Source organism: Mustela putorius, unplaced genomic scaffold, assembly GCF_011764305.1.
Source record: "Mustela putorius furo isolate JIRA1106 unplaced genomic scaffold, ASM1176430v1.1 tig00000551_pilon_pilon_pilon, whole genome shotgun sequence".
Classification (NCBI taxonomy): domain Eukaryota; kingdom Metazoa; phylum Chordata; class Mammalia; order Carnivora; family Mustelidae; genus Mustela; species Mustela putorius.
In genome coordinates this window covers 3,569,664-3,583,719 of record NW_025421412.1, presented here as the reverse complement: position 1 = coordinate 3,583,719, position 14,056 = coordinate 3,569,664, and the positions used below count along the sequence as shown (strand labels likewise).

The window sequence follows — 14,056 nt, the reverse complement described above, 5'->3', positions numbered from 1 at the left end:
GGATTGTTGAAGTTCATACTGACATTAGCCACGAGGTAGGTAGGGTGGTCTCCCTGTGTTAGATAAAGAAACTGGAATTCAGAGAGGTTTAATAAGTGTCCTTGGTCACAGAGCTGGGAAATGATGGACTTGATCTATGAACTCCAGTATGTCAGGATCAAAACCTGAGTTTTTTCCAAAAGGTCTCCCACATTGAAGACTTTCAGAAGAGTGATAAGAAAATACAATTTTAAGACTTAATTTTTAAATTAACCTTTTGAAATACAGATGATTTCTTTATTTCTAATAAAATTATGGAAGTTTAAAATAGCCATGTATGGACATGTTCCCAAGAGCCAGACTGTTTACTCCCTTTTTGTATCTGGGCTTCTAGAATCCCGCACAATGCTTTGCAAAAGGGGGTGTTGTGTATATATTCACTGAAAAGTGAATGAGCTAGTAAATGAACTTGTTCGAAGTCACTCTTGAGAGAAGAGGCTTTGGTAGATAGCAAAGATGGCCCTACTTCTTTATTCTTGTCTGTGTCCCTGACTTTCAACACTTCTCTTATCCAGGGTCAAGTCCATTTCCCCTCCCTTTGAATCTGAGCTCTGCTGTGACTGGCTCTAGCCCAGAGAACACAGTACAAATGACAGTACACCGATTCTGAGCCCTGATGCGAGTCTATGTTCTCAGATCCATGGTCCATGGGCCTGAGTCTGGGCTTGTGTGCGATGTGGGACGCTCTGTCACCCAGACAGGGGTGGGCCAAACCCTGGCCCTTGGGGGAGTTCATCCCACATCTGATGGAAGGCCTCGGTGACCAGAATAAGTACTTGCTGGTTTTAGTCATTTGTTTCGGGACCTTCGGTTATCCAGCAACGTCTGCTTGCTACAAATCACCGTCCAATTAATTCGGTTGTTGGGGGTCCTCGTTTGAACCACAGACTTCGAGGACCCACATTGGAGGAAAAGTCCACTCTCCATTCAGGGGTGACTGTAGAAATGCTGAGATGCCCCCCACTTCCCAAACCCTTGATCCCCTCACCTTCTTGGTCCCCAAATCCCTAACCTTTGGGTAAGGAAGACTTAGTTTCTCAGGACTTCCTATTGCATTGCAAAAACATCCCGAAGTGCTCTTAGCAACCCTAAGTAGCCAGAACCTCATAAGAAAGAAGGTAGGGGTGCCAAAATGTCACTAGGAAGGGAGAAAAGGACCATGTGAGAAGAATGTGAGGCTGTTGCCCACATGTGTCAGATCAGCACGTGGGCCCCATGGAGCCCACCATGTTGTGGGTCTGTTACGTCTTGGTGCAACGGGGGGAAATGGAAAAGCATGGTAAAGAGAAAACAGAGCAACATTTTGTCCTGTGGCTCTAGCTAGTGTGCTGAAATGCTACGTTATTATAGTAATTTTATTGTTTGCCTGGTTTTTAACTTTTTAAAAAGTGCAATAGGTATTATTTCTTCTTTGAAGGTTTGGTAGAAGGTTTGTTTTTTGGGAGGTTTTTGATCACTGCTTCAATCTTGTTACTAGATATTGGTCTACTCAGATTGTCAATTTCTTCCTGGTTTTGGAAGTTTGTAATTTCCAGGAATGCATCCATTTCATCTAGGTTGCTTAGCTTGTTGGCATATAACTGTTGAAAATAATTTCGGATGATTGTTTCTATTTCCTTGGTGTTAGTTGTGATCTCTCCCTTTCATTCATAATTTTACTAATCTGGATCTTCTTTCTTTTTGGGAGATTAGTTTGGCCAGTAGTTTATCAGTCTTATTGATTCTTTCAAAAAACCAGCTTCTAATTTCACTGATGCATTCTACTGTATCTCTAGTTTGTATCTCATTGATCGCTGCTCTAATCTTGATTATTTCCCTTCTTGTGCATTGGGTTGGCTTAATTTGTTGTTGATTCTCTAGTTCTTTAAGGTGTAGAGACAGCTGGTGTATTCTGGATTTTTAAATTTTCTTTGAGGGAGGCTTGGATGGCTATGCATTTCCCCTTAGGACCATCTTTGCTGTATCCCATAGGTTTTGGACTGAAGTGTCTTCATTCTCATTGGTTTCCATGAATTGTTTAAGTTCTTCTTTGATCTCCTGGTTGATCGAAGCATTCTTACGCAAGGTGGTCTTTAGCTTCCAGGTGTTTGAGTTCCTTCCAAACTTTTCCTTGTGATTGAGCTCCAGTTTCAAAGCATTGTGGTGTGAGAGTACACAGGGAATAATCTCAGTCTTTTGGTATTGGTTGAACCCTGATTTGCGACCCAGTATGTGGTCTATTCTGGAGAAGGTTCCACGTGCACGCTAGAAGAATGAGTATTCTGTTGTTTTAGGGTGGAATGTTCTGTATATATCTATGAGGTCCATCTGGTCCACTGTGTCATTCAATGCTCTTGTTTCTTTATTGGTTTTCTGTTTGGATGATCTGTCTATTACTGAGAGTGGCGTTTTAAGATCCCCTACTATTAATGTATCCATATCAGTCTGACTCTTTATCTTGATTAACAGTTGTCTTATGTAATGGGCTGCTCCCATATTGGGGGCATAAATATTTACAATTGTTAGATATTCTTGGTGGATAGACCCTTTAAGAATGATGTAGTATCTCTGAGTACAGTATTTAGTTTAAAATCTAATTTATCTGATATAATAATCACTATCCCAGCCTTCTTCTGAGGCCCACTGGCATGAAGAATGTTTCTCCATCCCTTCAATAAATGGTGCTGGGAGAATTGGACAGCGATGTGTAGAAGAATGAAACTCAACCATTCTTTTACACCATACACAAAGATAAACTCGAAATGGATAAAAGACCTCCACATGAGGCTGGAATCCATCAGAATCCTAGAGGAGAACATAGGCAGAAACCTCTTTGACATCAACCACAGCAACTTCTTTCAAGATACATCTCCACAGGCAAAGGAAACAAAAGTGAAAATGAATTTTGGGGACTTCATAAAGATCAAAAGCTTCTGCACAGCAAAGGAAATAGTCAACAAAACAAAGAGGCAGCCCATGGAATGGGAGAAGATATTTGCAAATGACAGTACAGAAAAAAGGTGGATATCCAAGATCTATAAAGGACTCCTCAAACTCAACACTCACAAAACAGATAACCATGTCAAAAAATGGACAAAAGACATGAACAGACACTTCTCCAATGAAGACATACAAATTGCTAATAGACACATGAAAAACTGTTCATCATCACTAGCCATCAGGGAGATTCAAATCAAAGCCACATTGAGATACCACCATACACCAGTCAGAATGGCCAAAATTAACGAGACAGGAAACAACGTGTGTTGGAAAGGATGTGGAGAAAAGGGAACCTTTCTGTTGGTGGGAATGCAAGTTGGTGCAGCCACTTTGGAGAACAGTGTGGAGATTCCTTAAGAAATTAAAAATAGAGCTTCCCTATGATCCTGCAATTGCATTACTGGGTATTTACCCCAAAGATACAGACGTAGTGAAAAGAAGGGCCATCTGCACCCCAATGTTTAGCAGCACTGGCCAAACCGTGGAAAGAACCAAGATGCCCTTCAGTGGACAAATGGATAAGGAAGATGTGTCCATATATACAATGGAGTATTATGCCTCCATCAGAAAGGATGAATACCCAACTTTTGTAGCAACATGGACGGGACTGGAGGAGATTATGCTGAGTGAAAGAAGTCAAGCAGAGACGGTCAATTATCATATGGTTTTGCTAATTTGTGGAGCATAACAAATAACATGGAGGATATGGGGAAATGGAGAAGAGAAGGGAGTTGGGGGAAATTGGAAGGGGAGGTGAACCATGAGATACTGTTGACTCTGAGAAACAATCTGAGGGTTTTGGAGGGGTGGGGCGGGGTGGGAGTTTGGGTGAGCCTGGTGGTGGGTATTATGGAGGGCACATATTGCATGGAGCACTGGGTGTGGTGCATAAACAATGAATTCTGGAACACTGAAAAGAAATTTTAAAAATTAATTAAAAATTTTTAAAAAGTGTAACAGGAAGCAAGATATCTGGATTCCTATTCTGAGCCTGACACTTAACACTGAAGAAATATTCAGTGAAAACTGTCATGAATTATGAAACTGAATTTTATCAGTCCCTAAAATTGTAATGACTCTATTTCATGTGCCAGCAAATGGAGGTTTGGCCTCCGTGAGTCTCTGGCTTGTTTCTGGTTTTAGGACCTAGGAGTCTCTGATTCCCAGTCAGGGTAAGTGGGGAAACAACAGTGATACCCAAATATTTGGTAGCTATTAGAATATATTTTGCTGGACAGATTGGATCTGTTGGTAAGTTGTGGACCCCAGGACACGGTTTTCAGGGTGGCTAATGTCGAAATGGTTTTATGTTACATGTTTTAATTTTTGTTGGTGTTTTGTTTGTTCATTTGTTTTATTTTTTTTTAATTTTTTCAGTATTCCAAGATTCATTGTTTATGCACCACACCCCGTGCTCCATGCAATCCGTGCCCTCCATAATGCCCACCACCAGGCTCACCCATCTCCTCCCCTCCCCTCCAAAACCCTCCAGTTTGTTTCTCAGAGTCCACAGTCGCTCCTGCTTTGTCTCCCCCTCCGATTTCCCCCCAATTCACTTTTCCTTCCCTTCTAACGTCCTCCATGTTATTCCTAATGCTCCACAAATAAGTGAAACCATATGATAATTGACTCTCTCTGCTTGACTTATTTCACTCAGCATCATCTCCTCCAGTCCTGTCCATGTTGATACAAAAGTTGGGTATCATCCTAATGGCTGTGTAATATTCCATAGTATGTATGGACCACATGTTATTTGATTTTTGTTTTGACAAATTAAAAAAAAACCCTTTTCTATTGATATTCTACAGATTGCCAGTAATAGATGCATTTTTAAAAAATCAAAAATAAGCACATCTCAATGCCAAAGACTAAATCCGAACAATTATAATTACCAAAATTGTCATGACTTAGCCTGGTTTGAAGTATGGAAACAAACACAAAATATGCTGTTGACTCTTTTCTCCGTCCTCCCCCTCTCCCCTCGTCTCCCTTGTCACTCTATCTTTTGTCTCTCCCTGAGCCTTAAGTCAGAACCACAGAAGGAATCAGGAAATTCCCACTAGGATGGTGTTTCCCAGAGAATGTTCTGTAGAATAGTAGTCCAAGAAGCTCGTAAAACAAATAAAAGGTTTTCCAGAAAGGGTTTTTATGTGGTCGGGAAAGGTTGTGTGTTCTCTTGGGCAGGCACAAAACACAGTGTTCTGAGGAGCTTTGGGCAAGAGCAAAGAGCATCCTGGTTTAGTTGATTATGGGACAGAGGACACACCTGAGAAACTCATGAGAAACCAATTTAAAAAACTGAAGTAGCTCAAGAGTGCAAAGCTACCTGTCTCTGTTCACTCAGGTCTCCTTCAAGTGTTAGTATGCCAAGAACTCACTGTTCCTAAAATGGAGGCTGACTTCTCCCAAACCCTTGCTTCCCAAGTCCACGCCATGGTGTCTCCCATCCCTGATGGCTGGCAGGCTGACGCGCATGGTGAGATGTCACTCCGCGGCCCAGTTAGAGATTGAAATCACGAGGAGCTAGCTGCAGACCTCCCTTCAACTCGCCAAGTGGTGTTGTGAGTCCTTCGTTACCTCTCATTGTCGAGAGTTGACACAACTGTCTAGAGCATTCTTACTGTGCTGATCTAACGTCAAGAGAAAGGAAAGTAGGGTTCATCAGCCAGGAGGGCTAGTTGCTCTAGGAATTCACCTAAATACCCACAAAGTTGAACAGCCAGTCCTTAAGACTTAGCAGCTCCACAGGGTCTTACGTGATGCTTAATCACAGAAGCTGTCCTGCACCTGCTTGGCACCATTATGGGTGAGCTCAGAATCGGCCCTCCCCTACACAAATGAGGCTAAAATGTGTCAAATTCAGTGGGTCCTTGAGTCTTACTAGAACTGGTAGTACCGTCATCGAGATCAGAATTTCAAAAGCTGCAGATTCCTGGCACCTGTAAATACTCATGCTCCTGACCTCAGTGAGCTCACCTCCTCCAGTAGCTCTAGTCTAACAAGTCCAAGCTCCAGAGAAGGGCTAGGTCCCCACTGACAGTCTAGACTTGCAGTGTGCACCTGCTAGCACTTGTCCATCCATTCACGTAGGACAGTCTCGGGGGGACCCCTTTCCCACAGTTAGTTATTGTACCTCTTCTTTGAAGATCACGAATGCTGCAGATGAAGGAGTTGGTGGCATCTGGAACTACTCCCACCCGACTCTGCCTTCCCGAACAGACTCACTCATGGGGTCACACGACTCTTGGGTTTCCCTGTGTTTCATCCTGAGCACTCTCTGACTGATCTTGGGCGTGTATCAGACTCAGTATCACCCCTGTGAACCTCAGGTTTGTCAAAAGCCAACATGAATGCTGCAAACACACCTTCAGAGCTCACTCTTCTCCCAAGACTGTCCTCTGTCTGATGGGCATGGTGTGCATCTCCCAAACCCACTGGGTCACAATCTCCAATTAATGGACACGGACTGAAAGGGAAGGAGAGGTATTCATCTTCTTGTTGCAAGACCGGAGGAAACATTTCCTTGAAAAGACAAATCAGCTACAGAATTTCTGCATCCTCAAGGGGGATTTTATTTTGCTACTTGCCAATTTACAAAAGATGGTCCAAATCCAATGATACAGGAGCCCAGTTTAGAGTCAAATGGCTTTAACACTTCTCATTATTGTGTGACCTAGATGATGATACTTGTTCACTGACTTTGAGAGCATAAACCCAAGGAATGTACAGCTGTGTTAACTTCATCTTTAGTTGTTTCATTTTACTTCTTCAGAAAGCTTTTGAGCACAGTGTGCATCCCTTGTTGAATTTGCGCACCGAAAGAAATACATCAGCCCTCCTTATGCCAACGTGCATCAACAGTGAGATTTCCCAAGATTGTCTCTGACTCAGTTGTTTAGATAATCGGCATTTTTGTTGGAAGGGCTAAAGTCACTGGTCTGAAAGCATCCCTAAGAAATGCAGCTCAGCTTTCAAAGGGCAGTAGGTCATTGCCCAGAGAGTCAACAGGTAAGGAAGGGAAATATTAATCTCAAATATAAATGGAAACAACAATGGGATAAATATGACTAATTCAACAGCTTAAAGAGTATGTATTTCCATCTCTTCCTTAACCTGTGGGCCACCCAAGCCTTTGTAATTATCTTCCCACCGATGTCTATATTCATAAATGGGACCTGAGCCTCCTTGGAGCAGGCAAAGTCTAACAGGAGAAGGGGCACTGTTCTACTTTCGCGTTAGCCCTGGCAGGACCACAGAAAACATACATTTGAACACTATCGTCTGACAGACATTCACCAGGTAATCTCTCTATCCCCATACATAGTCACGATCCTCGTGTACACATTTCTTTCCTGTCCTTTTGAAGTAGAACGCAGCCAATGTGTCCATATTCTAGATACAGCTCGGCAGATGGGACTCATGCGACGTGTCCATGCGACCTGCACACGGACGGGTGCGTGGGTCTCTGCTGCACTCTGGCAGGTGTCCATCATGCCCTCCTTCTGTTTTGTTGTGTTTTATTTTCTGCTCAGTGTCAGGTAGCAGAAGGACATGCACAATGTTGAGTACGTGGTGGTACCTCCTCCTTCTATCCCTGAGGCGTATTTCTCTGTAAACATATGTGTGGACAGAGCACTCGTGACTTACATGTTCTACGGTTGGTGGGCACTTGGGGTGTCTCTAGTTTTTGACTCTATGAATAAAGCAGCCACGAACAATCTTGTGCCAGTCTTTAAGTGGACACATGCCTTCATCCCCCCGCTAGGCCCCCACAGAGGGAATTGTGGGTAGTTCAGTGGGCTTGTGTTTAGCTGTGATAGGTGAAGCCAAACCACATTCTGGGTTTCAAACGTAGGCTACGCCCAGCCGCGTCTGAGGTCCTAGTTTCTCCACAGTCAGTACACATCGTTTCTGTCTGGCTCCTTTCATGATGATGGCTCTCTATCCGAATTTCCCTCTTTCCTAACCTTTTAAGAACCGTTGACTCCGTGGAACAGCGAAGCCATAATTTGCGTAAATTGTCTGCTGCTGTTCTGATACGAGGGTTGTTTCAGACTAGGAATATGAAAGTTCCTATGAGCTGAATATTACTTATGGTCTTAAGTAAATTATAGGGGGGTTGATTTGTGTTTCGAATGATGCTCCTGGTAACAAATCATGTGTGTCACAGTGACAAGTGCAGCTTATAAAGAAGAACCTGTGTTCATTAACAGTAGCAAGTGTTGATGCTTTTCAGCTCTAAGTGGTAGCTGTTGCAGAGAAGGAGGGTTGTGTTATTTCTACTCTTATCACACCAGGGGAGGTTTCCTTTCCTGGCGCATGCAGGCTGGAATTAGACTTGCTTAGAGGACCAGCCACTCACTGGAGGTTTAGGTGGTGATCCACGGGGCTTGCTGGCACGGGGCTGATGTTAGCCTGCCTTCCAGTTCTGGGCCCATCTAATGCTGTTCTGCACCTTTGAGAGACTTAAACCTTCACTGTCCTGGCTCAGTGTTCCCCTCCATAAAATGGAGCAGATCACTGCACGTACCTCATAGGGTATTGTTAAGGCTGCATGAAATGAGACATTTCAGATGTTCTAATGGTGCTCGGCACACAGTTCTCCAAAAGACGGCAGCCCCGAGCTTTCCCCTCACCCCAAGACTTTGCAGTGTATCCAGTCTAATTAACTGCAATTTTCACCTCAAGGGCCTCAGCTTTTTACTTCCCAGCTTCTGTTTCCAGTGGGAAGGAGCGCCAAGAAGGCTGCATTTCGGAGACACGGTGTGTGGTGTGCGCGGCCTCACTAGACGAGAGGAGGCCGACAGTTGCTTCGATAACGTCCCTGGATGGGTGATGGGTGGGGGATGCTACCTAGTTCAGCTTGTCAGCAACCGCACACTCTTTCCCTGATTTCTGACATGTCTGCAAGAAATGATAAGCCTCGAGTACTTTTCTTTGGTCAAAGACCAAAAGGGATAAACTCTGGAAACCATGCATCCTGGAGTGCCCACTCTGCATCTTCTCAGACTCGAGAGAACCCTGCAAGATTCAGATTAGCCAGCGTGCTGGCGGACTCAGCCCTTACCGTGTAGCACCTTGCCGATTACGTTCAGTAAATTCTTCAGCATGCTGGTGCTGCACTTGGTGGAGGCCATCCCAGGGCTAACATCTCCGGGGACTTCGCACCAGCTCCCTCCGAGACAGCGCCTCTCAGCCCGAGGGCAGGGTGTCTGGACAGTGGGATTGCTCTAGTGCGCTCTGCTTCCAGTCCTGCCCCATCTGGACTTGGGCAGGTCAACCATCAGCCGAAGAGGCCGATTCACGTCGGGCTCAGTCTAAGCCTGGGGTGCCCGGCAGGATTCGACTCTTTCCTAAACTGACTGACTATTTAAGCAGCTCCCTAGTTCATCTCCTTGCGTACGGATGACGGAGGACAAAAGCTGACATGCACATCCCCACGGACTTCTCTGCCCCCATAAAATCAGCACATCCGTGCTTCCAGCTGGACATTCTCTCTCCGGGGACCCTCCTCCCTTCCCATCTAATGCACATCGAGGGCAAAGACAAAGCCAGACAATGCCATGGCGTTTAATGTTTTGTCTGATATAATGTGTTGCATTTTACTAATAAGTAAATGCAAGTGAGCCAGTTTTGTGAACCATCAGGAAAGCCCTCAGTGGAATTCTAAGGCAGAATATGAACAGACCATCTCATTAATATGTTAATTTTGCCTGTGGGATTGATTCCCAGTGGATCCGATGACCTCTGTCTGCTGCTCCTTGCTAGAAATTGGATGTTGGGTTAAATGCCTGGTAATGCCAGTCAAGGTCTCACTGAGAGATCACAGCAATGCTGAGAGACACACAGAGTGGGCATTCTGTTGGCTATGAGTCCGTGTGACCGTCCGTGACAACCCGGATGTTCTAATAACAGACACAGGCTTTATTCAATCCTAGATGATGAAAGATTGTTGAAAAAAAATTATTAAAAAAAAAAAAACTATCTGCTGATAGTTGCGAAATTAATCCTTACAATGCATTTGTTTTTCCCCGACATTGCTTTTTTCCTTTCTTTCCCTCTTCTTCTTTAATAATGTTTTTATTTTGTAACCATGTGTAGTTTGGAATCCAGCATCTGGGAAATATGGGGGAAAAAAATCACTAAAAAAGAGTGACCCCTCCACCATTTATGCTCTCCTGAATTGCCCGTTAATCATCAACGTGCTCCAGTCTGAACCAGAATCTTGACAGGTGCTGCTCGCCCAAACAGGTCTGGGCGACCCAGCGTCCTTTGTCTGCTGGTGGCTCGGAGAGTCACCATCCTCATGAGAAGGGGAAGGACCGGGTAGTGTGGCATCGTGTCCCCCTTTGCTCTTGGCCTTTTCCTAACTTCCTGCCACGTGATGTGCTGAACATACGGGGCCAGTGTTGCCCAGGCCAGGGCGGGATCAGGCAAGGAGTCAAGGTCAGAGTGGGAGGTTCTGGTAGAAGTGGACAGGAAGCATCCATATGCCCCATCACCAGGTGGCTCTCCTGCCACAGCCCTGCCCCCCCCAGCCCCACGGTCCCGGCTGCTCCGCCGGCTGCTGGGAAACCAGGGCCCTTCTCTGCCCTCCTTGCCGTCCTCTCTTTGGCCTGAGGTCACGGCTGTCCCTTTCCCACCAACTCAGAAAATGCCCAGAAGGTGTTCCCTTGTATATATATTTTTAAATAAATGTTAATGGTAAAGAGTAATACCCAGGATAGAACATTTTAAAATTAAGAAATCACCTCTAGCTCTAACATTCAAGACCTCTCCTGCCATCATGTGCTATAATTTTTCTGTGCCATGAATTTATTTTTTAACGTGGGTGCAATTATACTTTGTAACCGTAAGTATACCAATGGCATAAATGTTTCCAGCTTTGTTTTTTGGCTTTGGTTGCTCAAGAATATTTTTCATGCCTTCATAGTTGTTTTATCAACATCAGTTAAATACTTGCCGGTAATAAAAATATGGAAACCTTAGAAAAAGCAGACCAGTAAAAAGAAGTAAGCAAAAGCATTTCTATTTCCTTTTCTGGACTGACTATACTCCTTTTGAAGTCTTCTGAATATATAATTGGGGTTATTCTTTATATAGAACTTATGTGTTGCATTCTATTAACTTGATTCACTAAACTAACCCACTACAGGATGCATGCGATTTAACCAACCATGTTTTTGGTGCGGGCATCGGCTGTTTCTTCCTGTTGTTGTTATTAGAATTAAGATAAGGATGAAGATCCTTCTTCGTAAGTCTTTAATGGCATTTCTCATCATCGTTTAGTATAGATTCCTGGATATGGAAATACTCGTTCAAATGATAGGAACTTTTCAAAGCTTTATGTTGCATAACCAAATTATTTTTTAAGAAGACTCCAATTTTATTATTTATTTATTTAGTTAGTTAGTTAGTTAAACTCTACCCCACACCCAGCATGGGGCTCGAACTCATGACCCGAGAGGAAGAGTCACATGCGTTACTGACTGAGCCAGCCAGGCACGCCCAGACGCTTCTGGTTCAAACTCCTAACGAAAGGGCATAGGAATATCTTTCTCATCCTTGTTTTTAAAATTTTATTTCTTTAGTAACTGTAATCAAGTCAGCATTTATAATCTGCCCAAGCTACTTGAAGGGGCACCTGGGGGGCTCTCTTGTTCGAGTGTCTGACTCTTCTTTTCGGCTCAGCTCTGGATCTCAGGGTTGTGGGCTCAAGCCCCCCGTCGGTCTAAGTGTTCAGTGGCGAGTGCGCTGGAGATTCTCTCCCCCACCACCCCCCTTCTTTGAAATAAGTAATTAAGTAAAAATCCTTAGGAGAAAGAGAAGCAACTGTCTACCAGCAGTTGTCCTAGCCCTGTGTGTGCATCTCTTCTAATGCAGCAGCCAGCCAAAGGGACAAATATCACTTGCTGTCTCGCTTTATAGACCACGAAACTGCAGCACAGGAAATGCAAGTTACTTGCCCAAAGTTGTCCACCTAAGCATTGTGTGAAGCAGGATTCCTACTCTGGGATTCCTACCCTGGAGACTGTGCAGCTCCAAAACCTGACAGGCTTTGTCACTGAGCCCCTACAAGGGAAACAGTGCAGCTCACTATGTGGAAAACTTGTGCACGTGCATGCACACACACACACACACACACACACACACACAACACCTCAGCCCCCTCACCACTGAGTGACGGCACTACCTTGGGCACCTTGTGAGGTCACCACGGAGGAAGGAGGCACACGTGCGCCAATAGATTGGAGAAAAAAATCTATGAAAATGAATGTGAAAACACATTTTAAATAATACTGACCTCTAATAGTATTTAGTTTTATTTATACAACTTAGTCCTGCAAAGAATTGGTATTGTATCATCAGACTTTGTGACATTTTCTTTTGATTTTTCTCAGACCTGAAAGCAGGAGAAAATGACCATATTTGTTTTCTTGTACATTTTAATAGTTTCTTGTGCCAACATTTTATTCTGGGATCTGTGTTGGGTTCATGTGGGCACACGGGGGGAGGGACAAAACTCACTATTTTTTTGTCTAGAAAATTAAATCAATTACTTCGATGCCTCTGCTGCTTTGTGTTCCTTGCCTCGATAAGAAGGACTTCTAAAATGCTCTCCTTGCTGCTAAGGAAGCCCGTATGTGTACCGTCTACAAGCAGTAATCTTAGAGACAGGATATCATAGAATAGTTACCTTTAAAAAAAAAATGAAACTAGTTATTTAAGTGACATAGTACATGCCCTAAAATATTACAGTTTATTATAGTTTTGCACTGAGAGGGAATGCCCAATACAGGTACAAAAAGAGAGAATTTGTTGTCAGTTGCGCAGCTCGGACCAAACGAGTGGGGATCAAACCGTGGAAGTGTCCGTGTCACCCAGGCTGGCAGTGCGGAAGCAGTCCGCAGGGACAGCGGGCCCTCGCCCCCACCTGCAGAAATCAGGACAGCGGTCAGATCCCGCTGGGGCTCTGGAGCCACCATGTGAGAGGGCTGGGTGTGTGCCTTTCAGGGGACTGGCATTCCAGAATCATCTGGGGCTTTCTTTGTAAGAAGCCCCCTCATGCCCTCTCCCGTGTGTGCTGCCCCCATTCCCTGCAGAATCCAGGCTGGTCTTCCACCTCCCTTCCTCCCTTGCCCTGAGGGTCCTCGTCTGGCCAGACCCCCCAAGACGGCAGCCCAGGGCAGGAGAGATCGTTTACGCGGAAAGCGAGAGTATCACGAGGTACTCCCGTTGCTTGCTTGCAAGTTGACAGCCAAGTACTGTGTTCTTCTTTCTCCTGTATTTGCAAGAATTTCCTTAGGAAGGTCGTAGCATAATTTTTGCAGGTCGAAGTACACTTACTCACGGATTTTTTGCTTCCTTTCAGCCCACAGACTTTGGATATTGGAATACTGGACATCTTCGGTTTTGAGGAATTTCAAAAGAATGAATTTGAACAAGTGAGTGTGGTTTTTTTTTTTTGAAACTTTATTATAAATGTAAATGTGTTTTTTTAACTAATAAATCAACTATTTAATTCAATAAAGATTATTTGCATAATTACTTGCAAATGCAGAATTAAATTAAGTATTTTGCTATCCTGTTTTAAAATATTTATCCCTGGTTCCTGGATATATTCATCCTTATTATGACATTTGTAAACAATGGGCATAATCATTAAAAAAAAAAAAAAAGAAGCACTTGTTTCAACGAGGTCAGAGAGACAGAAGGCATCACTGTGTGCAATCAGGGCAAAGGTCCTCAGAACATTGGCCAAAAATCAGAATGGAAACACTGCATTATGCTAAAGACCGTTATCTGTGGGATCGTTTCTATGTGACATCCCTACATGTGATTATCGGAAACTTGTAAAAATAGACTCAAGAGGCACTGATTATTTTTAATCCATTTACAGTTTAGGGCACTCTGAAAAATGCTAGTTCTTTTTTTAAGGATCTCCATAGTAATGTATGAATCATTTAATCGAAGTAAGTATATCTAAAAATTAAGTGTTGAAGAACAGAGTAGAAATAGAACTTGCCCCAGCCGGCAG

The 14,056-nt window shown here is 43.8% G+C and overlaps 1 protein-coding gene across 3 annotated transcripts in view; it reads left to right on the top strand.

The window, feature by feature from the left end:
- Positions 1 to 14,056, top strand: part of MYO16 (myosin XVI) — a 481,948-nt gene that overhangs the window by 289,535 nt on the left and 178,357 nt on the right. For all 3 annotated transcript variants that reach the window (XM_045081327.1, XM_045081326.1, XM_045081325.1), the window contains exon 21: positions 13,391 to 13,463. In XM_045081327.1, coding sequence (XP_044937262.1) covers positions 13,391 to 13,463 — 73 coding nt within the window. The remainder of the gene's footprint in view (positions 1 to 13,390; positions 13,464 to 14,056) is intronic.